At 39.9% G+C, this 27,508-nt stretch overlaps 13 protein-coding genes across 13 annotated transcripts; 6 read left to right on the forward strand and 7 right to left on the reverse strand.

Moving 5' to 3' along the window:
* Nucleotides 1–84: 84 nt before the first annotated feature.
* LOC108113676 lies at nt 85–1,469 on the forward strand. Its single transcript, XM_017224352.1, has 3 exons — nt 85–627; nt 691–1,219; nt 1,285–1,469. The coding sequence occupies exons 1-3, from the start codon at nt 85–87 to the stop codon at nt 1,467–1,469; spliced, it is 1,257 nt and encodes a 418-aa protein (XP_017079841.1).
* A 651-nt stretch (nt 1,470–2,120) lies between these two features.
* Nucleotides 2,121–3,628, forward strand: LOC108113674. The gene is given in 4 exon segments (XM_041818715.1): nt 2,121–2,669; nt 2,728–3,195; nt 3,197–3,257; nt 3,323–3,628. Coding segments are annotated over 4 exon segments (1,263 nt in total). The 3' UTR covers nt 3,508–3,628.
* A 681-nt stretch (nt 3,629–4,309) lies between these two features.
* On the forward strand, nt 4,310–5,850 carry LOC108113782. Its single transcript, XM_017224485.2, has 2 exons — nt 4,310–5,418; nt 5,480–5,850. Exons 1-2 carry the CDS (start codon nt 4,353–4,355, stop codon nt 5,662–5,664), a joined length of 1,251 nt encoding a protein of 416 aa, XP_017079974.2. The 5' UTR covers nt 4,310–4,352; the 3' UTR covers nt 5,665–5,850.
* On the reverse strand, nt 5,824–7,393 carry LOC108113781. Its single transcript, XM_017224484.2, has 2 exons — nt 6,453–7,393; nt 5,824–6,386 (listed from the first exon to the last, which is right to left on the reverse strand). Exons 1-2 carry the CDS (start codon nt 7,293–7,295, stop codon nt 5,976–5,978), a joined length of 1,254 nt encoding a protein of 417 aa, XP_017079973.1. The 5' UTR covers nt 7,296–7,393; the 3' UTR covers nt 5,824–5,975.
* A 660-nt stretch (nt 7,394–8,053) lies between these two features.
* LOC108113693 lies at nt 8,054–10,079 on the reverse strand. The gene is made up of 4 exons (XM_017224370.2): nt 9,621–10,079; nt 8,962–9,461; nt 8,530–8,893; nt 8,054–8,474 (listed from the first exon to the last, which is right to left on the reverse strand). The coding sequence occupies exons 1-4, from the start codon at nt 9,823–9,825 to the stop codon at nt 8,281–8,283; spliced, it is 1,263 nt and encodes a 420-aa protein (XP_017079859.1). The 5' UTR covers nt 9,826–10,079; the 3' UTR covers nt 8,054–8,280.
* Nucleotides 10,080–11,160: 1,081 nt separating this feature from the next.
* On the reverse strand, nt 11,161–12,643 carry LOC108113673. The gene is made up of 4 exons (XM_017224348.2): nt 12,439–12,643; nt 11,891–12,387; nt 11,468–11,837; nt 11,161–11,410 (listed from the first exon to the last, which is right to left on the reverse strand). The coding sequence occupies exons 1-4, from the start codon at nt 12,641–12,643 to the stop codon at nt 11,205–11,207; spliced, it is 1,278 nt and encodes a 425-aa protein (XP_017079837.1). The 3' UTR covers nt 11,161–11,204.
* An 85-nt stretch (nt 12,644–12,728) lies between these two features.
* On the reverse strand, nt 12,729–14,512 carry LOC108113688. Its single transcript, XM_017224364.2, is given in 5 exon segments — nt 12,729–13,192; nt 13,253–13,622; nt 13,685–13,786; nt 13,788–14,188; nt 14,269–14,512. Coding segments are annotated over 5 exon segments (1,287 nt in total). The 5' UTR covers nt 14,474–14,512; the 3' UTR covers nt 12,729–12,983.
* Nucleotides 14,513–15,235: 723 nt separating this feature from the next.
* Nucleotides 15,236–16,792, reverse strand: LOC108113815. Its single transcript, XM_041818703.1, has 4 exons — nt 16,565–16,792; nt 16,007–16,509; nt 15,582–15,951; nt 15,236–15,514 (listed from the first exon to the last, which is right to left on the reverse strand). Exons 1-4 carry the CDS (start codon nt 16,770–16,772, stop codon nt 15,309–15,311), a joined length of 1,287 nt encoding a protein of 428 aa, XP_041674637.1. The 5' UTR covers nt 16,773–16,792; the 3' UTR covers nt 15,236–15,308.
* A 379-nt stretch (nt 16,793–17,171) lies between these two features.
* Nucleotides 17,172–18,903, forward strand: LOC108113800. Its single transcript, XM_017224508.2, is given in 4 exon segments — nt 17,172–17,791; nt 17,793–18,050; nt 18,116–18,641; nt 18,701–18,903. Coding segments are annotated over 4 exon segments (1,254 nt in total). The 5' UTR covers nt 17,172–17,506; the 3' UTR covers nt 18,886–18,903.
* Nucleotides 18,904–19,219: 316 nt separating this feature from the next.
* LOC108113801 lies at nt 19,220–20,668 on the forward strand. The gene is made up of 3 exons (XM_017224509.2): nt 19,220–19,741; nt 19,805–20,318; nt 20,376–20,668. The coding sequence occupies exons 1-3, from the start codon at nt 19,229–19,231 to the stop codon at nt 20,531–20,533; spliced, it is 1,185 nt and encodes a 394-aa protein (XP_017079998.2). The 5' UTR covers nt 19,220–19,228; the 3' UTR covers nt 20,534–20,668.
* Nucleotides 20,669–20,951: 283 nt separating this feature from the next.
* Nucleotides 20,952–22,555, forward strand: LOC108113689. Its single transcript, XM_017224365.2, has 3 exons — nt 20,952–21,560; nt 21,611–22,136; nt 22,202–22,555. The coding sequence occupies exons 1-3, from the start codon at nt 21,006–21,008 to the stop codon at nt 22,381–22,383; spliced, it is 1,263 nt and encodes a 420-aa protein (XP_017079854.2). The 5' UTR covers nt 20,952–21,005; the 3' UTR covers nt 22,384–22,555.
* Nucleotides 22,556–23,393: 838 nt separating this feature from the next.
* On the reverse strand, nt 23,394–25,483 carry LOC108113810. The gene is made up of 3 exons (XM_017224519.2): nt 25,340–25,483; nt 24,638–24,865; nt 23,394–24,565 (listed from the first exon to the last, which is right to left on the reverse strand). Exons 2-3 carry the CDS (start codon nt 24,849–24,851, stop codon nt 23,508–23,510), a joined length of 1,272 nt encoding a protein of 423 aa, XP_017080008.1. The 5' UTR covers nt 24,852–24,865; nt 25,340–25,483; the 3' UTR covers nt 23,394–23,507.
* A 471-nt stretch (nt 25,484–25,954) lies between these two features.
* LOC108113669 lies at nt 25,955–27,335 on the reverse strand. Its single transcript, XM_017224345.2, has 3 exons — nt 27,137–27,335; nt 26,214–27,080; nt 25,955–26,151 (listed from the first exon to the last, which is right to left on the reverse strand). Exons 1-3 carry the CDS (start codon nt 27,333–27,335, stop codon nt 25,955–25,957), a joined length of 1,263 nt encoding a protein of 420 aa, XP_017079834.2.
* Between the last annotated feature and the right edge of the window lie 173 nt (nt 27,336–27,508).

Consider the following 27,508-nt stretch of genomic DNA (forward strand, 5'->3'; position numbering starts at 1 on the left):
GATCGGGGTTCTCATATCAAACTACTATAGCACTCAGAACAGCCGTGGCACTTTTCGAAATTAGATTGTGTAATAGTAAACAAAATGAGTGACAAGATAGATGCAGAACAATTCATAAAAGAGGAACTGGAGCCCCCCTCTTGGCTCAATTCCCAGTTTATCGGACAAATTCTAAGCGAGCACGAAGAGGCCTCAGAGCTGCAAGTGATTGATTTGAAAATCAGACCCGCAAGCTTCGAGGGAGATCACTATGCCAGCCTAATGTTTCGAACTACTGTGGAGTATACCACCGCGAAGGGAAAGTTCTCCAAACACCTTATTGTCAAGACGGAGTCGGAGCCGAAGGGACCCAAAAAGGAATCACATATGTTCGAAACTGAGATCGGGATGTACTGTCATGTTCTACCGGAGTTCGAGAGGATTTTACGGGAAGCTGGGGATAAGACAAAGTTATTCGTACCCTGCCTTTACCATAGCCTTGAACCGCACAAGGTGATGATATTCGAGGATCTGGTTCCATTGGGTTACTCATTGATCCGGACACGTCCCGTTGAAAAGGTGGAGCTCAAAACAGCCTTCTCCAAGCTGGCGAAGTGGCATGCAGTCAGCATGAAAGTTATCAAGGAGGTAAGTTTGTATAGTTTAATGCAGAAGTTTAATGATCTTTAAATGGCTTTTTGTTTCCACCAGCAACCTCAACTAGTAGAGCAGTTTAAATATGGACTCTTTGATGGGATTAACATCCAGACAGACTCTTTCATAACTTCTGGCATCTACAAATTTATAGAAATGCTGGACAAATTACCGAAGTTAAAGAAGTACAAGCCTCATTTTGAAAAAATTAAAGATAGTTATTTGCAACGATTGAAAGATGAGTGGCTAGAACATCGCGAAAATCGGAGGCTTGATACGTACTACGTGCTGAGCCATGGTGACTTCCACATACGCAACATAATGTTCAAGAACAATAGGGAGACGGGAGTCCATGAGGATGCTATGCTGCTGGATTTCCAGTTGAGCAATGTTTGTCCCATTAGCTCTGATTTGATATTCTCCATCTATATGTTGCTGGAGCCAGAACAGCGCCGAGAAATGGGAAAGGACTTAATTGACTATTATTTTAATGTTTTGCTGGCCACTCTAAGGAGCATCAGATACCAAGGTGATATGCCAATCGAATCAAAATTCTGGGAGGAAATCCGGCGAAATAAGTATTTTGGTAAGTTATTATTGTCATTGAAAAAAACGTTTATAGGGAAACTTAATTTCTTTTTTCAATTTTAGATTTCTTCTTGTTAAGCACTTTTCTTCCTCCGATTCTGGCAGTAAAATCAAAAAGTTATAAGATGCATGAAATAGTCCCTAACCCGGAAATATGTCAAAAGGTCTACTTCATGGACACTTACGTTGAAGATGTCACCAAACTGTTGCCTCAATTCGACAAACTCGGCTATTTTGAGGGTCTCTAACATTGGAGAATTATTTGTAGTAAAGGTGTTACAGGTTAATTTTGATAATAAGCAATATGCCTGATTTAGTTTTAATAAATTGTATAAATGATTAAAAGAATTTTAATAAGTTTAATATGTATAAAGATGTTACCAGTTAGATAAGTATGTAATGAGTAGATTACTTTAACTCTTAGTGACGCGTCATCGAGCTGGAAAATACGGTTGCACAATATTTTTTGTTATCTCACAGTTTTTGTTCTATAAACTATTGTAGGTGTCTAGAATGTTACAGATTTAAAAGTTCACTTAAAAAATATTCATTCATAGGAATTTCCTTAGAAGCACAAAATATTCAAATTCCTTGTATACTCGTATTGTTTTCTATAGAAAACTAACAATGAGTAGGTTTTTCGCACTAAAAACTAAAAATATAATGAAAATCTTATAAAAATAACTTGTTTTCTTAACAACTAATTTAAACTGAAGAGAGATAGAAATGTATTGATAAGATAAAGTACAAATTAAAAACTTATACAACCCTCTTAAAAGTTTATAAAAAGCTCGACTTGTTATATTTAAAGCAATCGTTTTCATACAAAAGTTTTTCATTGCCAATTTAGAATTCTAGCGGTAAGGTTCTGCTCTTGAAATTATAATATTATTTTACAAATGGGAGTCGAAAATATTGAATATAATGCCGATGAGCTCCAGGCGCCTGCTTGGCTGAATGCTCAGTTCATCGGTGGAATTTTAAGTGTCTATGAAAGTGTTCCGGATCTTAAGGTGACAAATCTGGAGATCACACCGGCCAGTGCGCAGGGAGATCACTATGCCAGTGTTATGTTCCGCACCAAAGTGGAGTACACAAGTTCGAAGGGAAAGTTTACCAAACCGCTGATCATCAAAACGATGCCAGAGCAGGACGGTCACAAAAAGGAGTTGTTGGCTGAGTCTCATCTCTTCGAAACTGAGATTGGAATGTACTGCCATGCCCTTCCAGAGTTCGAGAGGATTCTCCGGGAAGCAGGAGATGATACTAAGCTTTTTGTGCCCTGTATTTATCACAGCCTAACGCCGCGAAAAGTGTTGATATTCGAGGATCTGGTGCCGCAGGGATATACCGTCATTCGGAATAGTCCTCCCTCGGATGGGGATTTAAAGTTGGCCTACACCAAACTGGCCAAATGGCATGCAGTCAGCATGAAATTGATCAATGAGGTTAATAATTTCTGTGTTATGATTATTCCTTTTTAATTCTTTAAATTCCTATTATCAGCAACCGAATTTCCTGAAGGAGTACAAGTATGGCTTCTTTGAAATGCCAACGGTCCAAGCTGATCCTTTCATAACTACTGCCATGGGTAGTTTCATTAAAGTTCTGGATAAAATCCCAGAATTGAGGAAATATAAGCCTCATTTCGAAAAGATTAAAGATAATTACATGGAGCGTCTGCAGGTTGAGATGCATGAGTACCATAAATATCGGCGGAATGATCGGTACTATGTCCTGTGCCACGGCGACTTTCATCTTCGCAATATGATGTTTAGGCATAACAAGAAGTTGGGTGCCAACGATGACGTTATGCTGGTGGATTTCCAGTTCTGCAACCTGGTACCCATCACCATTGACCTAACTTACTCCATCTATATGTTGATGGAGCCGCAACACCGCCGGGAGATGGGTATAAGCCTGATCAACGACTATTTCTCGGTTTTGCTTGAGACTCTTAAAAAGATTGGTTACAAAGGGGGAGATGCCTACCCAAAATGGACTGTGGTCTCAAATACAACACAACAAGTATTATGGTAAAGAAGGCTCTTTTTAGGCTTAGATCTTTATAAAGTAACATATTTTATATATTTAATTATAGATTTCTTTATGATAACCACATTGCTGCCACTGATGTTGGGCGTTAAAAACAATACTCTGAAAATGCATGAAGCTCTTCAAAATCCAGAGGCTCGCCTAAAGTCCTACTTTTTTGACTCTTATGTCAAAGAGGTTTCTGAACTGTTGCCAAAATATGAAAAACTTGGTTACTTTAATGATCTGTAATTTATTACTTTTAAGACAGTAAACTGTTATATGACTTTAATTAAAAACTCTATAGCCTTATATAAATTGGAATTGAAGTAAATAGTTATAACACTTAATAAAATATCTATAGAACTGGAAATTGATTGAACTGTTTGCTCAAAACACTTTGCTATCTAAAGTACCAATTGTAAACGATTGTGAAGTGTCTAGTACAAGGTGAAGTTCAATGGCAGTTTGTGACGCCCTCTGGGAAGAAATAAAAAACTTTTTCCAATGTAACCTAATGGTATTGTTTTGATCACAAGAAATATACTCTTTTTCTTAAAAATAAAAAAATATAACCGAATGGAAAGAGTATATTAAAAATAGCTTGCTATTAGTTCATCAGAAACTCACACTGTCATGGACTAGTACAATGTGCAACTCATTGGATAGGACTTAACCAATTATAGTCGTCGCTTTCTATACTCATGCTTACTAATCATAAAATTAAAAAATATGATTATTTTTATTGAATATTTCCGTGTTTGCAAAAACAAACAGATTTGTTTGTTAGAATCATTTGTATTTGTTTTCCGATAAACTTTTTGATTAGTTATCAGATTATTTTTTAACTTTCCACTAATCAAATAGTATTTATCCTTTAATGTAGCTTTCAAAGCATTTTGATAAGATAGATAGGTACGAGAATGTGAATTTCATACGAAATTGAAAAGTTTCATTTGAGAAAAGCTACAAACCAATTCTAAAAGCTCTCTTGGCAAACCTTTAAAATGAGCGGCAAACCAGTCGGGTTTAGTATAACCTGATCGTTCGGTATTCCGAGAACATATAGATTGTCAGTCAGCGAAACAAATACAAATATGCCAGATAACGTAGATGCGGAACAATTCAATCCCGACGAGTTGGTGGCTCCAGAATGGCTGAATGCCAAGTTTATTGGTGACGTGCTCAGCGCCTATGAAAACTCGCCGGAACTGAATGTAACCGATCTGAAGATCACTCCTGCTAGTGCACAGGGCGATCACTATGCTAGTGTTATGTTCCGTACTACGGCTGAGTATACCACGTCGAAGGGGAAATTCGTTAAGCCCCTTATCATTAAGACAATGCCCGAGCAGGAGGGTCACAAGAAGGATATGCTGTCTGAGTCGCATTTGTTCTCCACCGAAATTGGAGCCTACACCAAGGCTTTGCCCGAGTTCGAGAGGATTCTGCGGGAGGCCGGGGACAATACCCAGCTATATGTCCCCTGTATCTATCACAGTTTGGCGCCAAGGCAGGTGATGATATTCGAGGATCTCGTTCCGCAAGGATACTCCGTCATTCGGAATCGTCCTGTGAAAGAAGTGGAGTTAAAAAATGTATTTACCAAGTTGGCCAAATGGCATGCAGTTAGCATGAAACTTATGAACGAGCAACCTGAGTTCCTAAAAGAATTCCAATATGGTTTGATTGAGATGCCAACTCTGATGTCGGATCCAATGGTTACATCCGGAATGGATACTTTCCTGAAAACGTTAGACAAGATTCCGGAAGTCACCAAATATAAGCCGTACTTTGAGAAAATAAAAGTTGACTATCTACAGCGTATGGCTGATGTGATGCAGGAGTTCCGGAAAAACTATCAATCCGATGGATACTACGTGATGTGTCATGGTGACTTCCATCTCCGGAATATGATGTTCAAGGAGAACGGGGATGTCATGTTTGTGGATTTCCAAATCTGTAATCTTTGCCCTATTACCATCGATCTTAGTTATTCCATTTACATGCTTATGGAGCCAGAGCAGCGATGGGATCTTGGTAAAGATATTATTAACTATTATTTTTCCGTTTTGGTTGAAACCTTGAAGAAAATTGGCTACAAGGCTGAGATGCCTACGAAAGCTGGTCTGTGGAAGCAAATCCACCGCCACAAGTACTATGGTAAGTTATTTCTTTTAATTTAAATTATAAATAATTCAAGTATTTCTTTAAATTTTCACAGACTTTTTCCTAATGACCACTTTTCTGCCCATGATTCTGGCTATTAAAGCAAATACGTTGAAAATGAGTGAAATAATTCAAGACACGGCCACTAGGGAGAAAGCATTCTTATTAGATTCCTACGTTGAGGAAGTTAAAAAACTTTTGCCCAAATACGAAGAAATGGGATATTTTAAGGATCTGTAGATCTAGATTAAAGAGCTAGTTACTCAATAGGCAGGTTATCAATCATGTGTTATTGCAATGATAGTTAGAAGATGGACAAAATAATATTTAACTTAGGTCTATGATAACGTTAACTGGTGCTTTTAAGATAATCTTTAGTTTTTAATAAAATGTCAGAGCTTTTAATAAACAATGTCTAGTACTTTATTTGTGTGTGGAAAATACTCTATGTGTGAAACATTTAAAGCTTACTCTATATGGAAGCCCGAATACTTTTGATCGAATGTAATTTACTCTCTCTGTCTATCAGCTACTCTCTCCGCCTCTGTCAATTATTCATCCAAGAATCCGGAGAGTTCAAACTCTTTGATAGTTCGCTGCAGGAAAGCCCGGTACTTGGGGTTCTCAACATTTTCTCGGCGGAAACGATCACCGCTCTCGGTGCGGGAGTTAAGGTCCTCGAGGTTTTCAAAACCAGCTCCTTCCCTGAAAATCAAGGGGGTCAAGCAAGTAGCTCCGATGACACCCATTAGGCTAGTGTTAATCAACTCGATGTGAATTTCTTTAAGAGAGGGAATGTGTCCTTTATAGTTTAGCTTCTCCAGGGTCTGCTGGAGCACCCTCTGGTACTCCCGAACGACATATTTAAAGTGAACTTTGCGAACATTCTCGTTTAGAGAGCCGTATAGGAAGTAGTTGAGATCAATGGTTGGGGATCCCACATAAGCCAACTGGAAGTCCAACTGTAATCACAATATGAGTTATTTTAATACGTTTTCTTTTAAATCACTTAGATATGCATGACTCACCGTGACCACATCGTCTGGCTCCTTGGTCTCGTTGTTGATGTGGAACAAAAGGTTGTTGATCCACAGATCGGTGAGGTTGAAAACGCGGAATTCCTTGCCAGAATTCTCAAACATGGCCAGCGCCCTCTGTAGGACACTCTCAGCCAGTTTGAACATCTTCTCGGTAATCTCTTCGTAGCCCTTCCAATGAGCCACCTCCTCGGCTACGCAGCGAATGTTTACTGGGAAAAAGGTCAGAAAATCACGGCGGTCGGGATTCCGGGAGATAGGCGCTTCGTCAAAGAACTCCAGCACCTCTGGGCTCTCCTGGGCGATGAGGGCGCTGCAGGCATGCAACTTGGCGACCTTCTCAATGGTGGGCAATACGTAGTCTAGGTTAAGCAGACGACCCCGCTCGAAATTCTCGAAGCCGGACAACTGCATATCTTCCAGAATCAAGAACGGCTCCGGCGATTCCGTGGTGTAGTAGCATGTGGGGGCGATTTTCGTTTGATCTCCGATAGATTGGAGCAGGGCCTGGACTCGTGGTAGGACCTCCTTGTAGGCCAGGATCTCGCGTTTGAAGAGTTTACTCCTCTGGGCCACGGCACCAGTTTGCCCTTTGGGATGATCTTTTACAATCACCGAGAACTTGCTCTTGGCCGCTGAACCCCTTTGAAGATTGAAGCTGGCCCGGTGCATTTCGCTGGCAAATCCCGCCGCCTGGTCACCAACTTGGGCGCTCTTGATTATCAACTCGGTGACCGTCAGCTGCTCCTCCTTGAAGTGCTCCTTCAGCACATCCTGTAGGAATTCCGCGGTGAGCCATTCGGGAGCCTGATAGTTCTTGCTGCCGGTTCCCATTGTAAATTATTTACTTTTTTCCCAAGTCACCTGACCGCGCTAAAAGTACTAAAAAACCGAGAGCTAAGCAGCTGAGCAGCAACTTACTTTGGGGGCAATCGAAACGAGAATGTGGGGCGCGGAACATGTGACGGCTGGGCGACCTACAGAGCTTCCATAAAGCTCTCTCTGTTTTTAGCTTTACTTTGGCTTATCAGCTGATTTGTATATATAATATGTAGATATATACATGTGGGAACTACACCTAGCACATGGCACTGAATCAAGTTTGTGGATAAAGGTGGAACGAATCTTGTGGATGTTGTTGGTAGATAAGAAAGTGATATGGTTTCTATACCTTTAAGTACAGTAAAAACTCATCAAGCTGAATAGAAATAACATACTCTAGGGTTCTCGTTATCGATATATCACTGTATTTAACAGAGATAAATAAAACGTGATCTGAAAAGAGGCACCTGTTATGATAAGCTCCAATGACAACAATTTGTTATATTTGATCTAATAATTAACAAAAATTAGTTGAATACTCAAAGAACGTGAGTTGGGAATAAATTCGAAATAATATTTTCTTTAAATAACTTGCTTTTTATTTTTATTTTATTCTAAAGTTAATAAGTCTCACTTTGCTAAGTGTGTGGAGATATGATAAGAGGCCTTCAAAGAAAATAAAGTAAAACAAACTTTAATTTATTAGAACAAAAAATAAACAGATTTTGTCGCAGCTAAACAAGAGATAAGAATGAGATTTCTTGCTAAAATGGAAATAAATGCTTTGCAGTATAGAAAGTTAATTTATTTATAAAACATATTAAAAATTAGAAGGAATAATGTTCTTTTGGTAGTTTAGGTAGGTAATGAGATAGAGTAAAGATATTTTTATTACATTTTATGCTTAATGTTTAAAAAAAACCTAAAAGTAGCAGTGAAATTGATTATAAAAATCGCAGACTTGGCTTTTGGCTAGGAGTAAGAATTTTAAATATTTTCAAAAGTCCAGAATGCCGCGCCTGCAAAGGAAGGGGAATATGCTCAATGCAGCGCGGACGTAGAGGGGATTTGTGTAGACCTTAGAACGAAAGCGATCTCCATCCTCTCCTGGCTGCATAAGCTTGACCAAGCTGGCCTCCGCATCCACGGGCAGGAGGATGAAGACCAAATGGGTGAAAGTTGTGAAGTAACCTGATGGAAAAAGTCCTATTAAGACCATACTATAAAGATAGGATTATGAACATACCCCAAAATCCATACTTGATCATGCTCATGTGTAGTTCTCTGAGCATAGGAATCCTTTCGTTATAATTAAGGGTCTTTAAGCAACGCACCAGGTGAGTGTGATATATCCTTATGAAGCAGTCGAAGTTTTGTATCCTTATGCTATGCCGTGCCGAGCAGATGATGAGTTCCCATAAATCCTGAGCCGGACTGCCCCATTTACACAGCTGGAAGTCCACAAAGCGAATCTGATTGATATCACCAGATTGAGTATAGCTCAGCATTATGTTGCTGGACCAAAAGTCACCATGATTGAGAACTTTAAATTCATGTGGATTGTTGTTGAAGCAGCGGGCGTAGGATTGCACAAATTGATCGGCAGTGGGCTATAAAAATGTATCACAAAATTTTTATTATCGAATGAAATACATTTTATTATATTTTTTATACTTACAATGCGATTCACGTACTCTTCATGATCGGCCAGACCCCAAGTGGCCATTGCTGCTTTGTAGCTTAGGATCCTCGCCTGATATGACTTTGATTTGTTGTAGTTGGCGGGTAGATAAATACGTTGAAAATCATCTGGGAAAGGTCCATTCCGCTGCCGCCAAACGGCACTTGCAGCATGAAATTCGGCTAGCTTTTCCAGCACTCGTTGCATATGTGGCATATCGAATCCCTTAAGTCGATTGATGTTGCGGAACTTTTTGGTTCGTAGATCCTGCTGCACCAGGCAGATTCTTCCTTTAATATCCTCCGCCCAGTGGCATTTCGGAGCAAACTTCACACTCAGTCCAGCCTCCTCATAGAGAAGTTCCAAGTTCGGAATGATGGTTTCATACATCATCTTCTCTTTGGGAAAGATATTAAGGGTATTCACAAAGCCACCATTTCCCTGGGCATCGTCCAACATGGTCTTTACTATATAAGACTTTTGCTGTGAGAATCCATCTGTGAAGAAATTAATATTAGGATTGCTTTGTTTCGTAAGAGGGTAACAGTGCGTATGTGTGATATTTTATATTTTCAATGATAGTAATTTGTAAATCGTAAAATACATAAGTTGTTAACCGTTATTTATAGTAAGTTCCCGCCCCCTATTTTTCTCACCTTTCATCTCGATGTCAATGACAATGCGCATCAGCAGCGAGGTGTAGGTCTCTCCGGGCGGCGTGGCCGGAATGATTGAGAGGTTCAAGATGCGCCGGAATTCACGGAATTCCCGCTTGAGCAGCCGCTTAAAGTAGGCCTCATTGATCCAGTCCGGAATGCGGACATTGCTGGAGGCGCTAAATTTATTACTGTTATCGGGCATGGCGCTGGGATTCCGCCGGAGTGAGCTCACTGCGTTGTTCTCCGTCCGGAGTGTGCGGCGCAACTGTTTCGCCTCGACTTTCCTTATCGAGAATGTTTTTCTTGTTTGAGCCCCGCGATGTTATTTTCGTTTTTACTGCACGCACAGCAACAAAAAAATAACAAAACAAAATAAAAAACCTACTTCGAGGTGGGTGAGGTGCGCACTTATCAACGCCCCGAAAGCAATGCCAATCGCCCGTCCCGTCTAACTGGTTCGTCAACAGCTCGGACACTGAGCATCGCGTCTGGCTGACTGGTTGTGGTGGGCCAACGAAGACTCTCCCGGGAGACAGTGGGTGTTAATTGGTAGAGCTTTCCCCGTACACCCGGAATTTGGTCAAGCAGTGCAGTAGGCGCCAGGCTTATCAGAAGTGGCAGTGCTGTGATGGGAATACCTGATAACCTGACAGTGGGCTCTGACTTTGGTGTTCCGGGAGAGGTAAAAGCTCTTGAGATCATTTTGACTATACGAGGTGTGTTCAAAAAGTAAGGTGACTCTTCAAATTTCGCGAATTTCAAATTTTTCGATTATCGAAACCTTTTAGAAGTTATACGAGGTGTGTTCAAAAAGTAAGGTGACTTTTCAAATTTCAAATTTTTCAAATTTTTCGATTATCTTCAGTTTTGGGAACAAGAAAAAGTCACATGGGGCCAAATCCGGTGAATATGGTGGCTGAGGCATTATTGTGGTGTTGTTTTTGGCCAAAAAATCCAAATCCTTTGATCCATATTTTTCGATAGCAAAAAATCGCCGAGCTCGCAAAACAACTTGTAACTTTACGCCTCTCACAACCAAACAAAAGAGGATGTTCCATTGAAACTTGGTACAGATGTTAGGGAAGAGTGTACCAATATAACAAAACAAAAAAATCGATAATCGAAAAATTTGAAATTCGCGAAATTTGAAGAGTCACCTTACTTTTTGAACACACCTCGTATAGTCAACAGAATTTACAGAATTTAATTAATTAAAAATTAAGTTTACTGATTTTTGTTATTTCCTGAAAAACTTTTTGTTTATATCTCTCAACGTGAAGATTATTTCACTCGGCTATCGCCTTACAGCCTTTATCAGCTTCTTGATGTAGATACGGTGAGTACGTGATAAGTAGACAAATATTTTGTGTATTATCTTAAAATGTTATATGCAAAAATATATGTAGAGATCAAAAAAAGACAAAAGCTTTTACTGAAAAACAAGCTGGAAAAACTATTTCAAGGTCTCCCGGTTTCAATCAGTCGCCATTGAAAACTTGCATAAACCAGAATCAATATTCGCACACAATTTATTTAATAGACGCGAGTGCGGGCTGCACTGGAAGAGGAATGAACTTGTGATCACTCAAAGTCTTCGAAATTGAAGAGACCGCGATTGCAGAGGAATGGATAAAACTCTTTGATTACTTTCACAAAGGTTGGATTTGTGTAGGCTCTCAAACGGAAGATCTTGCCTGCCTCTTCTGTGGAGGTGATGGTGTGCAGGTTACTCTCCTTGCAACTGGGCAGTAGATGACCAGGCAGATGATTCATCACGACAAAGAAAACTAAGGAAATAAAAGGTCATTAAGAGATACCTTATATATATATATTAATGATCTTACTATTGAAAGTGTTTGCTTTCTTATAGATCGAACACTGAATGTCCCTCAATTGGGGAAGAGGTTTTTCGTACTTCAGTACTTTCAAGCAGTCGATGAGATATTCCCAATAGATTCGCACAAAGTTATCGAATTCCTTATAGCGCAGATCATTCTCCGCGGAAATGGATATTATCATTAGCAGATCCTGAGCCGGACTTCCCCATTTGCATATCTGAAAGTCCAGCAGGAGAGCCTCACTAAGAGATCCATTTTCATCGTACTTGTACAGAATGTTGCTGGCAGAAAAGTCGCCATGAGTAAGGACATTAAAGTCCTGGGAATCCACATGAAGGGATTCCAAACAGAGTTTGGCATACTGCTCGGTAGTGGGCTGTGATTAGGAAAAGTTAGAATTTCTGTCAAGGTTAATAATAAAACGCTTACAAAATTCTTATAGTAACTCTCATCCATTCCCCAGGTTTTCATGGCTGCCTTGTATTCTGGAGCCTTGACTTCGAATCCTCTAATGGAATGTTGGATATTGTCCTTCTTGGCAAAGCCATGGTCAAAGTCAATGTGGTAGGGTCCATGGCGTTCTCTGTAGATCACACTGGCTGCATGCAGCTCAGCCAACTTGCGAAGGGACATTCGCATATGCTCCATATTCACTCCTTTATTTCGATCCGCACCTACATAATTTTGGGCTGCAAGATCCTCAAATATGATATAGAGTTTTCCTTCCATCTCGCCGATTTCCAGACACTTAGGCATTAGCTGAATGGGATGGCCAGCCTCACGATAGAGTTTCTCGAACTCCGGCAGATAAGTGGAGTACATGTGCTGTTCCTTTTGGAAGCACCGCATCTCTTCTACGGCCTTGCCACCCTTATCCGAATCAAGGGTCGTCTTAACGACATACGATTTTCTTTTCTGTGTTCCACCTGGAAAAGATTGGCTTTAGCTCTTTGTCTCTACTTATATAACCACCTCACCTTTCATTTCCAAATCCAAGTAAACTCGCAGCATGACGGATGTAAAATTACCACCTGGCGGCACAGCGGCGACTGCTGTAAAATTCGTAATCTTCGAGTAATCAGGCTCATCCTTTGCTAGCACTGATTCAAACTTGGATTTATTTAACCATTTTGGGATAACGAGACTCTCGTTGGGGCTCTCGATCTTCTCGGGACACGACATGATTTCAACTGATCCGGATTTTAAATGACAATGTTGAGCTTATCATCAGAAGATGTTATCTCCCGAGATTATTTTCGGCCAAACATTTTATCAATGTAATAAAATTCTTTATGTACATATGATGGCTAGAACATTTGCAGAAGTTTCAGATTACATAATAAAAATTAAAACGAATTGTCATTCCTAAAACTTTTGTATTTTACTTTTAAAACATCATCGTCATAAAATCATCAACTTGACTGAAGCCAACAGTCTTACTGATAAGCTACACACTTGTTCGACACTCCAAGATACAATTGATTTCGTAATACTTATCAACAATTTAATGCCTATTAAAATTTCACACATCATAGTCTTCAAAGTTCAAAATTCCTCGGTTATACAAAAAGGGATAGAGATCCTTCATAACGTCTCCGAAGGCGGGATTGGAAAGCAAACATTCTCGAAGATTTTCACCCTCCTCCGTTTCAGCGGTCATGTTGTGCAGGTTGCTGTCCTTATCGGTGGGGAAGAGAATGATGGGCAGGTGATTCAACAAGCTGAAGAAAGCTACAGGAGAATGACTGGTTAAATGTTGTTATATAAAAAATGATTTCTTCTAGATCTTACCATAGAACGAATGGTTCTTATTGTTTAACGAGCTTTGCAGATCGCGTAGCTTTGGCAAAGGTTTCTTTAGTTTCAAAACCTTTAAGCACTCGACAAGACGTTCCCAGTAGATCCTTACAAAATGCTCGAACTCCTTGATTCGCAGTTCTTTGGCGGGGGAGAGGGTGAGGAAGAAGAGCAGGTCAATAGCTGGACTTCCCCACGTGACAATCTGGAAGTCTATAAGGATTAGCTTATCGATGCTTCCGTCTGGCAGATAGCTGCTCATCAGATTGCTCGACCAGAAGTCGCCGTGGTTAAGAACATGAAAATCATCGGGATTTAGCTCCAAAGTGCTTAGACATTGGGCCCAATACTGTTCACCAGTGGGCTGAGGGGATTAGGTTAGTATTAACTAAAGATTGATATCTCATATAATCTCTTGCAACTTACAAACGCCTTGGCGTATTTTTCTGCATCCTTCATGCCCCACGAAAGAATTGCCTTCTTGTAGGCCTTCTCCTTGATTTTGAACCCATCCAAATGGAACTTTTTTTACATCCTTTTTCACGAATCCCTCATTGAACTCACTGGGATAGGGACCATGTTGCTCCTCATAGACAGCGCTTGCTGCATGATACTCGGCCAGCTTGTGCAGAGCGTGTGTCATGTGCTCCATGTCCAGTCCCTTGGTGCGATCAACGTTCTTGAATTTCTTCACACGCAGGTCTTCGAATATGAAATGGATATCGCCTTCACGCTCCTCAGTGTGCAGGCACTTGGGTGCCAGCTGGATATCCCAACCGGCATCCTTGTACAGAGCCTCGAAAGCCGGAAGGTACGTTTCGTACATTTTGGCCTCCTTGGGGAAAAGTCCAAACTCGTTGATGTCGCTGCCACCACGCTCCTCGGGCAGCATCGTCTTGAAAATATAGGTTTTGGTCTTGACGCTGCCATCTGTAATATGAAGAGGTATGTCAGGATATTTGGCTTTTAAAAATACTATTTTAATTGAATTAGGGTTATCACAAGCTAACCTTTCATTTCCAATTTTATGTAGATCCTCAACATAGTGGAGGTGAAATTCTCGCCTGGCGGAATGGCCGCCACAACGGTGAACTTCAATATTTTGGCATGATTCGGCTCGTCCTTGGCCAGTACCCCTTCGAAGTACTTCTCATTGATCCAGTCGGGAATGATGAGATTCTCATTTGGGTTAATGATTTCATCGGATTCGGACATTTTTTACGATTTTGTCTAATATTTGGCTAACACAACCTCTACCGGCACCTGCTAGTTCAGAACTGAATTTGCTCACACATTCAGCGAAGCTTTTCTAGGGTCGCTTATCGCCAAAATTATTTCATTTGGTGGGGTAACACCTATAAGTGCTTTACGTTTGTTTGACTATCAAAACTATCTGCTCAATCTTATCAATTGGGATTGATTAAAATGCTCACACTTTTATGTTTATTAATGAATGCTGGGTATTTCTAATGACTTGCTTCCTTGGATACTTATTTAATCTAGAAGTAATCTAAACTTTAATTTACCCTATCTACCTATATTTTTGTGTTTGTAAGGGTATTTAAAAAATGGTCATAATAAAGATTTCGCTGGTTTGCCGGCCTTGACAACCAATTGAGCGAGGGAACTGACTAATCATTGTTTGTTTTCGATACACTATCAAAATCTATATAAAAGCACCTTTTATGCGAGCCAGAACGAATGGTTTTGTTTGACTATTTCACCATATGTTACTTAATAATTTAATTATCAATTTAGATAATTTATTTTTTTCTACGGCATAGATAGTAAACAATTAATTCGAACACGAGTGCCTTGTATATATTTATTATCAACTTTTTTCCAAGCTCATTATCATCATAAGTTTAAGATCGTTTGTTTTTTCGTTAATTTTCTACAACTTAGCCAGTCATCGTTATAGTTGGATCTTGCTAAAGACGTCAGTATTGAAATTAGCCAGTAAACGGAATCTTAAGATTTATTACGACAATAAGTTAAATTTGTTTATTTAAGAGCTGTCAAAAAGACAATAATTATTACAATTTGTTGCCTAAGCAAAGTCATTAAAATTAAAGATGCCACGGTTGTAGAAAAATGGATAGATTTCCTTCATTAAACGGCAGAAACTTGGATTTGTAAAGATCCGCAGGCGAAATTTGTCGCCCTCCTCATCGTCACGCATTAGGGAATGCAAATTGGATTCCTTGTCGGAGGGGAATTGAATCACTGGCAGATGGTTGAAGATGGCAATAAAAGCTAAAAAATGTAATACAAAAATCTCAATAAGTTTAAATTATATAAGATTTTTCAGTCAAGAACCTACCATAAACTGTATTTGTATCCTGGTACAAGGACGTCTGCAGATCACGCAGTTTGGGCAGTGGCTTCTGGTACTTAAGGAGCTTTAGGCATTCCACTAATCGCTCCCAATAAATCCTCACAAAATTGTCAAACTCTTTCAGCTTGATATCACTGGCCGCCGAGAGGGTAATGAAGAAGAGCAGATCCTGGGCAGGACTGCCCCATTTGCACAGCTGATAGTCCACCATGATGACCTCGTCGATTTCACCATTGGCTAGGTAATTGCACATGAGATTACTAGACCAAAAGTCACCATGCGTAAGAGTGTTGAAGGCCAAAGGATCGGTCTCCAGGTTCCTCTCACACATTTTTATGTACTGCTCCACCGTAGGCTGTGTATATGGTCGGAAATTAGTTTTATGTTAAAAATATTCCAAGCTTACTTACAAAGCTGTTAATATATTTTTCTGGATCTTCCAATCCCCAGTTAGTCATGGATTTGTGATAAGATCGAGCCTTAACCAAAAAACCCTCTTCATGCATCTTCAGGTGTTCCCTGCCAATGAATCCCTCCTGGAACTCCGAAGGATATGGTCCCTTTTGGTCGGCGTAAACAGCGGCAGCCGCATGGAACTCGGCCAGTTTATGAAGGGACCTCTTCATGTGCACAAGGTCCAGACCCTGTATCCGGTCCACATTCTTGAACTTCTTTACGCCTAAATCTTCGAACACAAAATGTATGCCGTTCTCACGTTGATCCGTAAGCAGGCATTTGGGGGCCAGCTGGATATTCTCTCCGACGGAGCTGTATAGCTCCTCAAAGGCGGGCAGATAGGTCTGATACATCATTAGCTCCTTGTCGAAAATGCCACCTTCGCGAATCTCCTTTCCACCACGCTCTTCAGCCAGCATGGTCTTAAAAATGTAGGTCTTGTGCTTCGTGCTGCCATCTGGGGTGATATTAAGATTAAAATTTTATTTATTTTTTTCGTTTTTATAACTTACTCTTCATCTGAAGATCAAAGTGAATCCGCAACATAACTGATGTGAAATTTTCGCCAGGCGGAATGGCAGCCACCGGCTTGAACTTCAAAATCTTCTCAAAGTCAGGTTCATCTTTCTGCAGAACCCTCTGGAAGTATTCCGCGTCTATCCACTTGGGAATCTCCAAATGCTCGTTCGGATTCACTATCTTTTCAGCTTGGTCCGTCATTGCGTATGCGTAACTCACAATCCAACGTTTCTCTTTCAACTGATTAATTTCATGGGAAACTTAAATACTTTTAAAAGCTTTTTCGTTCGTGAAAGATATCTAAAAGCTTTGAAGTGATTTTTTTGTCATGTTTTGGTGGTCGGCTTACTGCTTGTCCCAATGTGCTAGAAGCTGGAAGCGGGGAGCGATCAGCTGATCGCTCTCGCTCTTTGGGACGATCTGTGAAAACGCCAGAACGAGAGCGGGAAGAGGGCTGTGGCAGTCGACTTTGGCAAGCGAGAGAACACGCACGTCGCTATCTAACGCGGGACGCCATTTACATATGTGCATTATATAAACGTGATTTTTTTTAATTTATCTGTTAAGGTTTGCATTGCCTGGGAACCCCTCTTACATTGACCCTTAGTTAGTCAAATACAGGGGGATATAACTATACAGTAGATAACCCATTTTAAAAATAAAAGACTCAAACGATATCAAGCTTTTAATAATAGTAAACAAACTATATTTTTTGTTTGTCGAAAATAAAAAAGCTTAAAGCTTCAAACAAAAACAAAAGTCAGGAGACCGTGACAAATGTTGTTCCCTTGGGCCCATTTGTCAGGTATCTTAAGAGCGCAAAGCTGATAACGATTTCGCCAGGCAATTCGTATATTACATGAAATCGAAGGTATATAGATATAGTTTCCCACACAAATCTAAAGCAGTATCAATATAACGACAAGTGCGACAACATGGCTGAAGATAGTTTTAACGCTGACGAGCTGAACCCCCCAGAATGGTTGAATGTTGAGTTTATAACTGAAGTTCTGAGTGGTTATGAAAAGGAACCGGATCTAAGTGTTACCAATTTGATCTTCACCCCGGCTAGTGCCAAAGGAGATCACTATGCCAGCATTATGTTCCGAGCAAAGGTGCAATATAAAACCTCGAAAGGTTCCCTCAAAAAATCTTTAATTATAAAAACGATGCCTGTGGAGGAGGGTGCCAAGAAGGATATGTTTGCAGATTCTCCTCTATTTCAAAACAGAGATAGGAATGTATAGTAAAGTGCTACCGGAGACGGAGAGGATTCTTCAGGAAGTAAATGATAACACCAAACTATATGTGGACTGTATCTATCACAGTCTGGAACCTAGGCAGGTGATAATCTTTGAAGATCTTGTGGAGATGGGATATGCCATAGTGCGAAATCGTTGGCTCACGCAGGAGGAAATTTGTAGTGCGTACTTTAAGCTGGCTAAGATACACGCAGTTAGCATGAAAATGATTAATAAGGTAAGTGGGATACGTAAAAAGACTCATATTTTTTTAAAATTAAAATTTTTGCCTTATAATTTTAGCGACCTGAATTCCTTGCGGAGTTCAAGTACGGAATGTGTGACATGCCGGGACTAATGGACAGTCCTATAATAAACTCAGGAATGACTCCCTTTACAGAAATGTTGGGCAGCACTCCTGAATTGGAAAAATACCAACCGTATTTTAAGAAGATAGGACTTGACTATAAAGACCGCCTGAGGGATATCATGCAGGAGTATCGAACCAATCCCCAGTCAGGATACTACGTTCTCTGCCATGGAGACTATCACTCCCGCAACATGATGTTCAAACACAATAAGGAAACTGGATGCTTCGAGGATTGCATGCTTTTGGATTACCAAGGATGCAATGTGGTTCCAATGGCCGTGGATCTGATGTACTCCATTTACATGTTGATGGGAACTGAACAGAGAAGCGGTCAATTGGAGACTTTGTTAAACTATTACTTCTCTGTTCTTCTAGAGACTCTCAAGAAGATAGGCTACAAGGGGGCAATGCCTACTACTAATGGCTTCTGGGCGGAAATGAAACGCCATAGATATTACGGTAAGGGTCGATTTTTGAAGATCTGTTTAACAATATAAAGAATAATATATCAATTATAGAGTTCCTATTGCTGAGCACATTCCTGCCCGTGTCTATTGGGATTAGAACTTATGGCATGGATATCGAGGATGCGATTCTCAATCCAGAAACTCGTAAAAAATATTATCAAATAACAGATGTTATTGAAGAATCAAAACTAATGCTGGCCAGATTCGAAAAGTCTGGTTATTTTGAGGGTTTGTAAATAGGAATATATACAAACTACCAATGCAAGAAAGGTACAAAAGTATTAAACGACCATTAATAAAATAAATGATTTTATAGCCAACTGTAAGCAAACCCATATGGATATTTCAATAAAATTTCCAGAGCTTTAAAGCTCAAAACAAACCAATTTCAAGAGAGGGATAGAGAGTGGATGATTTCAGTTCCTATCGGGCGGTTGGCCGTCACGTTTCTCTAGAGCCAAAAGCAAACTTTCGTTAATTTCGTCAGGCAAAACTTTCATAATATTTACATCGGAAGCACAAATGATAATAGTCCCTCTTACATCGGAAAGTTTTAATCAGTATTAAATATATAACAACATGGCTGAAAATACCACCGAGCTAAACCATCCAGAATGGTTGAATGTGCAGTTCATAACTGAAGTTCTTAATAACTATAAAAAGGAGATCGACCTTAAGGTTACCCATTTGGTCATCACCCCTGGAAGTTCTGTAGGTGATAACTATGCCAGTGTTATGTATCGAGCAAGAGTGGATTATACAAACCCAAAGGGAACCTTCTCCAAATCACTGATTATCAAAACGGTGTCCGAAATGTTTGCCGGTTCTTCGCTATTTAAAACTGAAATTGGGATGTATAAGAAAGTTCTGCCCGAGTTCGAGAGGATACTTCGAGAATCTGGTGATACATCCAAGCTATATGCAGACTGTGTATATTATAGCCTCGAGCCGCGACAGGTTATAATTTTTGAAGATCTCGTAGAGTTGGGCTATGAAATGGCAAGAAATCGTGCTCTCTCGCATCAGGAGATATCTAGTGCCTTGTCCAAGCTGGCTAAAATCCATGCAACCAGCATGAAAATCATTAACGAGGTACTTAAGAACTTGAAAATTATATTTAAGATACATTAACTACAGCACTAATTCCTGCCCCAGCAACCTGAGTTCCTTAAGGAGTTCAATGATGGAATTTGTCTTGTAGACATTCCCTATATGAACTCAGGTGCGGCTCCGTTTACTGAATTTTTAGGTCAGATTTCTGAACTGAAAAAATATCAGCCGCACTTTGAGAAGATAGGTACTAGCTTTATTGGCAGACTCAAAGACGTTATGAAGGAGTACCAGACGAATCCCCAACCAGGTTACTACGTTCTCTGCCATGGGGATTACCACACCCGAAATGTAATGTTCAAACACAATAAGAAATCTGGATCCTTCGAGGATTGCATGTTGCTGGACTACCAGGGATGCTATGTTGCTCCTTTGGCAGTGGACCTAATGTACTCCATTTACATGTTGATGAACCGGGAACAGCGTACTGGGGAGCTGGAGACCCTACTTAACTACTACTTTTTCGTCCTTCTACAGACTCTTAGAAAGATTGATTACCAGGGAGTAATGCCTACTCCTCTGGCTTTCTGGTCGGAAATGAAACGCCTTAAGGATTACGGTAAGGTGCTTCTCTTTTTGAATTTTGTCAAACTATATAGGATTATTTTGATTTTAGAATTCCTCTTCCTAAGCACTTACTTGCCAATGTCGGTGGGCCTTAGCCTTGGTGGCAATTATAACCAAGAAACAGATCAAAAATTAAAAGATTACATTGAAGAATGTAAGATAATGCTGGCTAGATTCGAAAGATCAGGATATTTTGAAGATCTTTAAGATTGGAAATTTATAAAAGATATTCATGAACAAGAAGTTAACCAAAAACAGACAATAAAACTGTTAGAAAATTACGAACCGCTCTCTTAAACGTTATATTTTTAAGTACATTAATAAAAAATGTTTTTGGATTGATTGTTTTGTTTTGGATTGATTGTTTATATGATGATCATCTGTCTTACTTACTCTTACTAATCCCCCTCTTGTTATCTTATCTTAAAATATATACTAAATGATGGTGTTAGAAAGAGAATATCTTCTCTTCTAATAACTAAACTAAGAGAGAATGAACTATAAGTATTTCAAAACAAAACAAAAGCTCACCTTTATCTCTCACTAAAAGCTTCTTAAAAGCCCACTCAATTTCATTCAAAATCGAAAATATCTCTGAAAGTCAATTTAAACATAAGCAAAATCGAGCTTTATTCAGTACCCTCTCTCTTGGAAATTGAACTAGAAGTTAGTAAACAAAATGAGCGGGAACCCCGACGTAACTCAGTTCAATGATGACGAATTGGTGCCACCTCACTGGCTCAACTCAGAGTTCATAGCTTCTGTTCTGGGACACCATGAAAAGGAACCGGTGGTTAAGGTTATCGACTTGACCTTCGGACCGGCTAGTGCCAAGGGAGATCACTATGCCAGCATAATGTTCAGGGCCAAGGTCAAGTACACCAACAAGAAGGGGGAGTTTGCAAAGTCTCTGATCATTAAGACGATGCCAGAGGCGGAGGGTCACAAGAAGGAGATGATTGGAGGATCGCCCATCTTCGAAACAGAGGTGGCCATGTATTCGAAGGTGCTGCCCGAATTCGAGAGGATTCTTCGGCAGGCTGGTGATAGCACTAAGCTTTTTACGAATTGTATATATCATAGCCTAGAGCCGCATCAGGTTCTGATCTTTGAGGATCTCGTGGAGATGGGTTACTTTGTGCTGAGAGATCGTGATGCCACCTTAGATGAGATACATCGTGTCTACTTCAAGCTCGCCAAGTGGCATGCAGCTAGCTTAAAAGTGCAGAATGAGGTAAGTTGAAAAAGAAGTAATCAAGTCTGCAATCGTCAATATTATTCCAGCAACCAGATTTTCTGGAGCCTTACACCCATGGTCTTTTTGAGATGCCACATGTTTTCAATGAACCCTTCATGAAAACTGGAATGGAATTTTTCGTGGACCTTTTGGGCAAGGAACCGGAGCTTATGAAGTACAAACCTTATTTCGAAAGCATCAAGGAAGATTTCTTGGATCGCCTTATGGCAGAGTGGAAAGTATCCCGAAACAACCCGAAAGCAGACCCTTACAGGGTACTTTGCCATGGTGACCTACACCTTCGAAACATTATGTTCAAGTATAAGGACCCAGGATCTTTTGAGGACTGCATGCTGCTGGACTTTCAAATCTCCAATCTTTTCCCTTTGACATTCGATCTGGCATATTCTATATATATGCTTATGGAACCCGACCATCGCTGGAAACACTATGATGATATTATCGACTATTATTTTTTCGTTTTGGAGGATGTTTTAAAGAAAATTGGATACAAGGGTAAAATGCCCACCCAATCGGGGCTGTGGAAGCGGTTTAATCAGCACAAATACTATGGTAAGTTATCTGTTTCAAAGTAATAGCTAGTAATCTTATCAAAATATTTTCTATAATCACTTTAGAGTTCTTCCTTATAAGCACATTCCTGCCTCTGATGTGGGCATTGAAGGATAAGTTATTTGACTTTGGTGATTTGCTTCAGAATGAGGAAAAGCGCAGAAAATGCTCATATTCTGAGGGCTACATTAAAGAGGTGAAAATCTTGCTGGCCCGTTTGGATAGATTTGGCAAGCTAAAAGCTTAAAGATGGATTTTTTATAATGCCTTAGTAATCAATATATAAAGTGAAATTTGCAAATATAGAAACAGTATTTACCTTTCAAATAGCTAAATATGTTACTAATATGAAGCTTTATAAAGCTAAACAAAATGTTTATTCTGAGTATGGTGATTAAATAAATGATAATAAAAGGTTAGTCCCATTCCCTACTCTCAACTTTCTCTTTCGGAATACATAAATATTCATCTCTAGCTCTAGTATTTTGAGCACGTTTCTACAGAAACTCGTGTCAGTCTAAGCTAACAAATGATTTCGAAAACAAACAATCAAAATGTTTGCCTCATTAGAATCGCTAATTTGCATTTCTCTATGGTCGCTCATCTGGAAGCCCAGCGAATGAGAATTATTTGCGTGTTCCTAATTATATAGACTGACTGGCCCAGGGCAATTAAAGCCCCATTATGACGCAGTTACTCAATGCTATGGGTAGGGAGTGCATTTATTTTATGGAATTTTTCCGAATGATCAAATCAGCGGTTTTAAGATATAATATATTAAGCGTGGAAAAGAAGTGCGGTTTTAAGACCAAACTGAGCAGTTGAGATTAAGATGATTAAGAACTAATAATTACATTTTCTGTTATCAGTTTTTAGTTAATGAGAATTAACGCTTATAAATGGTTATCACTTTGTCAATGTCTATTTCTGCTAATTGATTGATAACCATGGATTGATAACAACGATCAACAACTGCGTATTGCTGTTAGCACATACGTCACTCTCGTGACGAATGCGGTTTTGACACCCACAAATTCGTAGTGAGATTTGAGAAATTGGTACTTTAATAAAATACTATTGGCTGAAATCATTTTCTCTTTGGACTTTACCATAAAAAAAATTCCCCCATACCAAGCTCATCGCTCGCGTCTCCAATTTAAGCAAGTCATCATGATTGTTTCCCCAGTCTGTGACAAGCAACTTGCTTACGGCTCGAAGTTCGAGCAAGCGAATTAATAATGGAAACTGGCAAAAATGTAGGTTTAAATTATATACAAATTCATATTTATTGCTTGATCTTATGATATATGATATCACAACGAATTGGCTACTCTGTAAAATGGGATTGGGATGGGGAATAAGAACCTAAGACTACTTCAAAAGACCCTTGTTGTTGAAGAAGGGCAATAGTAATTTCATGGCATTGCCGTAATAGGGATTGATAAAGGTTCTGTAGCGTAGGGCATCCGCCTCGGGTCCTGGGGCCATCATCATTTTCATATTAGCATCCTTGTCTGTCGGCATGAGTGTGGCCACCATCACACCCATGGCTGTCAGGGGTCCCCAGAATCCATATTTCAGCATCATGATGTGTAGACCTCTAAGAGTGGGAATAGGCTTTGTGTAGTTAAGAAGCTTCAGGCATTCCTCCAGGCGCTCATGATAGATCTGAATGAAGTGATCAAACTCCGTGACCTTGATATCCAGCGAGGCAGATGTGGTGATCAGATACCAAAGGTCCTGGGCCGGACTGCCCCACTTGCCGATCTGCAGATCCACGAATAAGGTTCTATCGATCTCACCATTGTCCTTGTAGTTAAACATGATGTTGTTGGACCAGCAGTCTCCGTGGTTCAGCACATTAAACTCACTTTCGTCGACCTGATTGATTCGTAGAGCTTCCTCGAATACCTCCAACGGACTCCACATATTGTCAATGTACTTTTCTACATTCTCGAGGTCCCACTGTCGCATCGCTTTGAGGAACTGCACTTGGCGCATCTCTCCCAGAGCCTCAAAAAGCGCACGGCTCTGTTCGTTGTACATGGACATGGAGTACAGCGGATCGTAGGGGCCATTGATTTCCCTAGCAATCACGGAGGCGGCATGCAGTTCAGCAAGTTTTCTTAGAACTTGACGCATATGCGCCAGGTCAAATCCCTTCAGACGATCAATATTCTTAAACTTCTGTCGGCTCAGATCCTCAAAGACCAGGGTGATCAGCTCGGCTGTGGCCTCGACATGAAGACACTTGGGTGCCAATTCAATATCCAGGCCAGCCTCCTTGTACAGCTTTACGAACTGAGGGATATGCACTTCGTACATTTTTCTTTCCTTGGGAAATAGTCCCATTCCGTTGACCACATCTGCTCCGCTGTCAGCCTCCAGCATAGTTTTCAGAATGTATGAAACCTTCTCCTCGCTGCCATCTGAAAAGGATCAATTTTAATATTTTAAAATAAAGAAATATTGAACTAGAAAACTAGAGAAAACGAACTAACCTTTCAGCAGAATATCCACGATGACCCTGATCATAATGGAGGTATAGTTCTCCCCCGGTGCAGTGGCCGCAATCGGTGTAAAGTTTATAATTTTGTCGAAATTTTCTACATCCTTCTGGATAATAGGTAGAAAGTAATCCCCATTCACCCACTTTGGAATGTGCAGGTATTCGTTTGGATTGACAGGCTTTTCCGACTTGGTATTCGGCGACATTGTTGGTGCTGAATCTGTAATCGGGAGATCAATTAGTTGACTCTCAGCGGAAACGATCAGCAGTTCAAGATCACAGTAATTAAACAATTTCATTGAATTTTTAAATCATCTTAATTGCAGTTAACGAATGAGAAAGCACTATGTTATGTAAAAAACGTTATATTGAACAGGTTGTTGGGTGATCAAAGTCTAAAACTCAATAGCGGTTTACTTTCTTTTCGCTTTTGTCTTGTTTAGAAGACATTTTCATTTCAATGACAATTAAGTAGTTTTTATATTGATATTTATGCCAGTTCCAGAATTCAACGTCTATTTCACAACTATTTTTATTATTATTTAATAATAGTTATATTAACCCGGAAAGAGAATTTTTTCAGGACAATTTATTTCCGTAATTTTTCTGCCAAGCAAAAATGTATTTCCGCGTTAAATGATTTAAGTCTGCGAATCGCCCAACAAATTTGCTACAATTGTTATTTATTACTGACCGACTTTGGGGATTTCTAATTTGAATTTAAATTCCCGCACGGAGAAGAGACTGCGGCTGTGTCCGACGATTTCTAACGACAAACAAATACTGAACTCTCCGTCCGATTCCTACACTTTTATACTAATAGACCCAGCGACAAGTGTAGCGAGCCGTGTGCCTGTGTGCTTGGGCCGAACTGATAGCATAAACTGGTTTCTGGTAAGGCGGGCCAGACTGTCGATTCTAAATACAATGTAGAACAAAGGTAACAATAAAACCAATGTAATCGGTGCCCAAATCTCTATCCGTATTCATAAAAGTCACCATAGTTGACCCCCACAAATTAATTTGGATTATTTTAGGTTAACTTTTTGTTTTAGGCCTTTCTAAACGACTAAGCTTATACTTATCTTATCAGTTAGTCATTTTAATCATATGCTTTTCTAGGGGATATATGGAATTTCTTTCAATATCAGCAAGAACTTTGAATTTTGGATGTATTTTCTAAACCAATTTCATCATTCATCTTTTTTCCGGTTAACTGAATCTTGTTTTTAAACGTACTTAGTTATTGTTAAGTTTTTTTTATTGCTTATAAATACAAAAAATATTTTAAATGTAGTGAAAATGAAGATTATTCAAAATCTAGAAGACCCTTCCTATCCAAAAAGGGAAGCAGCTGTTGCATGGCCTTTACATAGTAAGGATTTATGAAAGTCTTATGGCGAATGGCATCAGCTTCGGGTCCAGGTGCCATCATATTGTCCATGTTGGAGTCCTTATCCGAAGGCATCGAAGTGGCCACCAGTACTCCAGTGGCTGTATTGAATGCTGTGAAACAGTAATTCTCATATAGTTTGTCATTAGCCTTAGGTAAACATTAAATTACTGACCCCAAGAGCCGTACTTGAAGATCATGATATGCATGTCCTTCAGAGTGGGAATACGTTTTGTGTAGTTTAAAAGCTTCAGGCACTCCACTAAACGTTCATGATAGATCTGAATGAAATGGTCGAACTCCTTGGTCTTAATGTCCAAAGAGGCCGATGTGATAATCATGTATAGGAGATCCTGTGCTGGAGTTCCCCATTTGGATAGCTGTAGATCCACGAAGATGGTCTGATCAATCTCTCCGTTCTCTTTATAATTAAACATTAAGTTATTCGACCATGAGTCGCCATGGTTCAGCACATTGAATTCATTTTCTTCCACTTGATTGATTTTGATTCCGTTATCAAAGAACTTGGAGGGTGAGGGGTATTTATTAATGTATTTCTCAATTTCTGGAATGCCCCATTCGCGCATTGCCTTGATATAGCCTGGGTCTCGCAACTCCTTTAGCTTTGTGGCCATCATTCGATTTTGTTCCGAAAACAATGATTTGTAGAACATATCATCATAGGGACCACACAATTCCTTATAAACTGCTGATGCCGCATGAAGTTCGGCTAACTTGCGGAGCACGCAACGTATATGTGGCAAGTCGAATCCCTTGAGGCGGTCGAAATTCTGAAAATTCCTCCGACGAAGATCCTCGAAAACGAGAGTTATTCTCTCCGGCGTTTCCTCAGTGTGGACACACTTCGGTGCTAGTTCAATATCCTGACCAGCATCCTTGAAAAGCTTCACAAACTGCGGAACAAGTACCTTGTACATTTCCTTCTCCTTCGGAAACATTCCCATCTGATTGACCATGGCGCCGCCTTTGTTGATATCCAGCCCAGTTTTCAAAATGTACGACGTTTGTCCTTGGCTGCCATCTAAGTTTGACTAAGGTTAGTTGATAGTCCAGGAAAATGAAGGGGCTTTCTCTTACCTTTGAACAATATATCCAACACCACCCTAACCATAATGGAGGTGTAGTTCTCTCCGGGCGCCGTGGCTGCAATCCTAGTGAAATTCACTATTCTATCAAAGTTATCCACATCTTTTTCGAGAATGGGTCGGAAGTAGTCCTCATTAATCCACTGTGGAATGTCCAAGTGCTCATTGGGATTGATTGGTTTCGCCGACATGACTACACTGTAATTAATAAATTGATGGAAAAACGATTAGACCAAACTATATTGAATAGTACAATGGACTGAAATATTCAGTTCGATTATTATCATTTACTGACCGCTTTTTTGGGTACGGAATTCCTGGTTAGACAAAAGGTTCTGTTGATTCGAAGGCACAATTTGATACT

The sequence above is a fragment of the Drosophila eugracilis genome, unplaced genomic scaffold (assembly GCF_018153835.1).
Source record: "Drosophila eugracilis isolate 14026-0451.02 unplaced genomic scaffold, ASM1815383v1 contig_367, whole genome shotgun sequence".
NCBI classification, from domain to species: domain Eukaryota; kingdom Metazoa; phylum Arthropoda; class Insecta; order Diptera; family Drosophilidae; genus Drosophila; species Drosophila eugracilis.

Coding starts and splice junctions, on each gene's coding strand:
- LOC108113801 (XM_017224509.2), top strand. CDS start 19,229: ATGGCTGAAAATACCACCGAGCTAAACCATCCAGAATGGTTGAATGTG. Junction 19,742..19,804: donor GCATGAAAATCATTAACGAG/GTACTTAAGAAC, acceptor TTCCTGCCCCAG/CAACCTGAGTTCCTTAAGGA. Junction 20,319..20,375: donor GAAACGCCTTAAGGATTACG/GTAAGGTGCTTC, acceptor TTTTGATTTTAG/AATTCCTCTTCCTAAGCACT.
- LOC108113673 (XM_017224348.2), bottom strand. CDS start 12,643: ATGTCGTGTCCCGAGAAGATCGAGAGCCCCAACGAGAGTCTCGTTATC. Junction 12,388..12,438: donor CTTGGATTTGGAAATGAAAG/GTGAGGTGGTTA, acceptor AATCTTTTCCAG/GTGGAACACAGAAAAGAAAA. Junction 11,411..11,467: donor GAAAGCAAACACTTTCAATA/GTAAGATCATTA, acceptor TTATTTCCTTAG/TTTTCTTTGTCGTGATGAAT.
- LOC108113676 (XM_017224352.1), top strand. CDS start 85: ATGAGTGACAAGATAGATGCAGAACAATTCATAAAAGAGGAACTGGAG. Junction 628..690: donor GCATGAAAGTTATCAAGGAG/GTAAGTTTGTAT, acceptor TGTTTCCACCAG/CAACCTCAACTAGTAGAGCA. Junction 1,220..1,284: donor CCGGCGAAATAAGTATTTTG/GTAAGTTATTAT, acceptor TTTCAATTTTAG/ATTTCTTCTTGTTAAGCACT.
- LOC108113782 (XM_017224485.2), top strand. CDS start 4,353: ATGCCAGATAACGTAGATGCGGAACAATTCAATCCCGACGAGTTGGTG. Junction 5,419..5,479: donor CCACCGCCACAAGTACTATG/GTAAGTTATTTC, acceptor AAATTTTCACAG/ACTTTTTCCTAATGACCACT.
- LOC108113669 (XM_017224345.2), bottom strand. CDS start 27,335: ATGTCGGCGAAACCAATCAATCCCAATGAGCACTTGGACATTCCACAG. Junction 27,081..27,136: donor GTTGGATATATTGTTCAAAG/GTAAGAGAAAGC, acceptor AGTCAAACTTAG/ATGGCAGCCAAGGACAAACG. Junction 26,152..26,213: donor CTTCAAGTACGGCTCTTGGG/GTCAGTAATTTA, acceptor ACTGTTTCACAG/CATTCAATACAGCCACTGGA.
- LOC108113693 (XM_017224370.2), bottom strand. CDS start 9,825: ATGCCCGATAACAGTAATAAATTTAGCGCCTCCAGCAATGTCCGCATT. Junction 9,462..9,620: donor CATTGACATCGAGATGAAAG/GTGAGAAAAATA, acceptor ATTTCTTCACAG/ATGGATTCTCACAGCAAAAG. Junction 8,894..8,961: donor AAGAGTACGTGAATCGCATT/GTAAGTATAAAA, acceptor ACATTTTTATAG/CCCACTGCCGATCAATTTGT.
- LOC108113689 (XM_017224365.2), top strand. CDS start 21,006: ATGAGCGGGAACCCCGACGTAACTCAGTTCAATGATGACGAATTGGTG. Junction 21,561..21,610: donor GCTTAAAAGTGCAGAATGAG/GTAAGTTGAAAA, acceptor ATATTATTCCAG/CAACCAGATTTTCTGGAGCC. Junction 22,137..22,201: donor TAATCAGCACAAATACTATG/GTAAGTTATCTG, acceptor TAATCACTTTAG/AGTTCTTCCTTATAAGCACA.
- LOC108113815 (XM_041818703.1), bottom strand. CDS start 16,772: ATGACGGACCAAGCTGAAAAGATAGTGAATCCGAACGAGCATTTGGAG. Junction 16,510..16,564: donor CTTTGATCTTCAGATGAAGA/GTAAGTTATAAA, acceptor ATATCACCCCAG/ATGGCAGCACGAAGCACAAG. Junction 15,515..15,581: donor GGATACAAATACAGTTTATG/GTAGGTTCTTGA, acceptor TACATTTTTTAG/CTTTTATTGCCATCTTCAAC.
- LOC108113781 (XM_017224484.2), bottom strand. CDS start 7,295: ATGGGAACCGGCAGCAAGAACTATCAGGCTCCCGAATGGCTCACCGCG. Junction 6,387..6,452: donor AGCCAGACGATGTGGTCACG/GTGAGTCATGCA, acceptor TTGTGATTACAG/TTGGACTTCCAGTTGGCTTA.
- LOC108113810 (XM_017224519.2), bottom strand. CDS start 24,851: ATGTCGCCGAATACCAAGTCGGAAAAGCCTGTCAATCCAAACGAATAC. Junction 24,566..24,637: donor CGTGGATATTCTGCTGAAAG/GTTAGTTCGTTT, acceptor GATCCTTTTCAG/ATGGCAGCGAGGAGAAGGTT.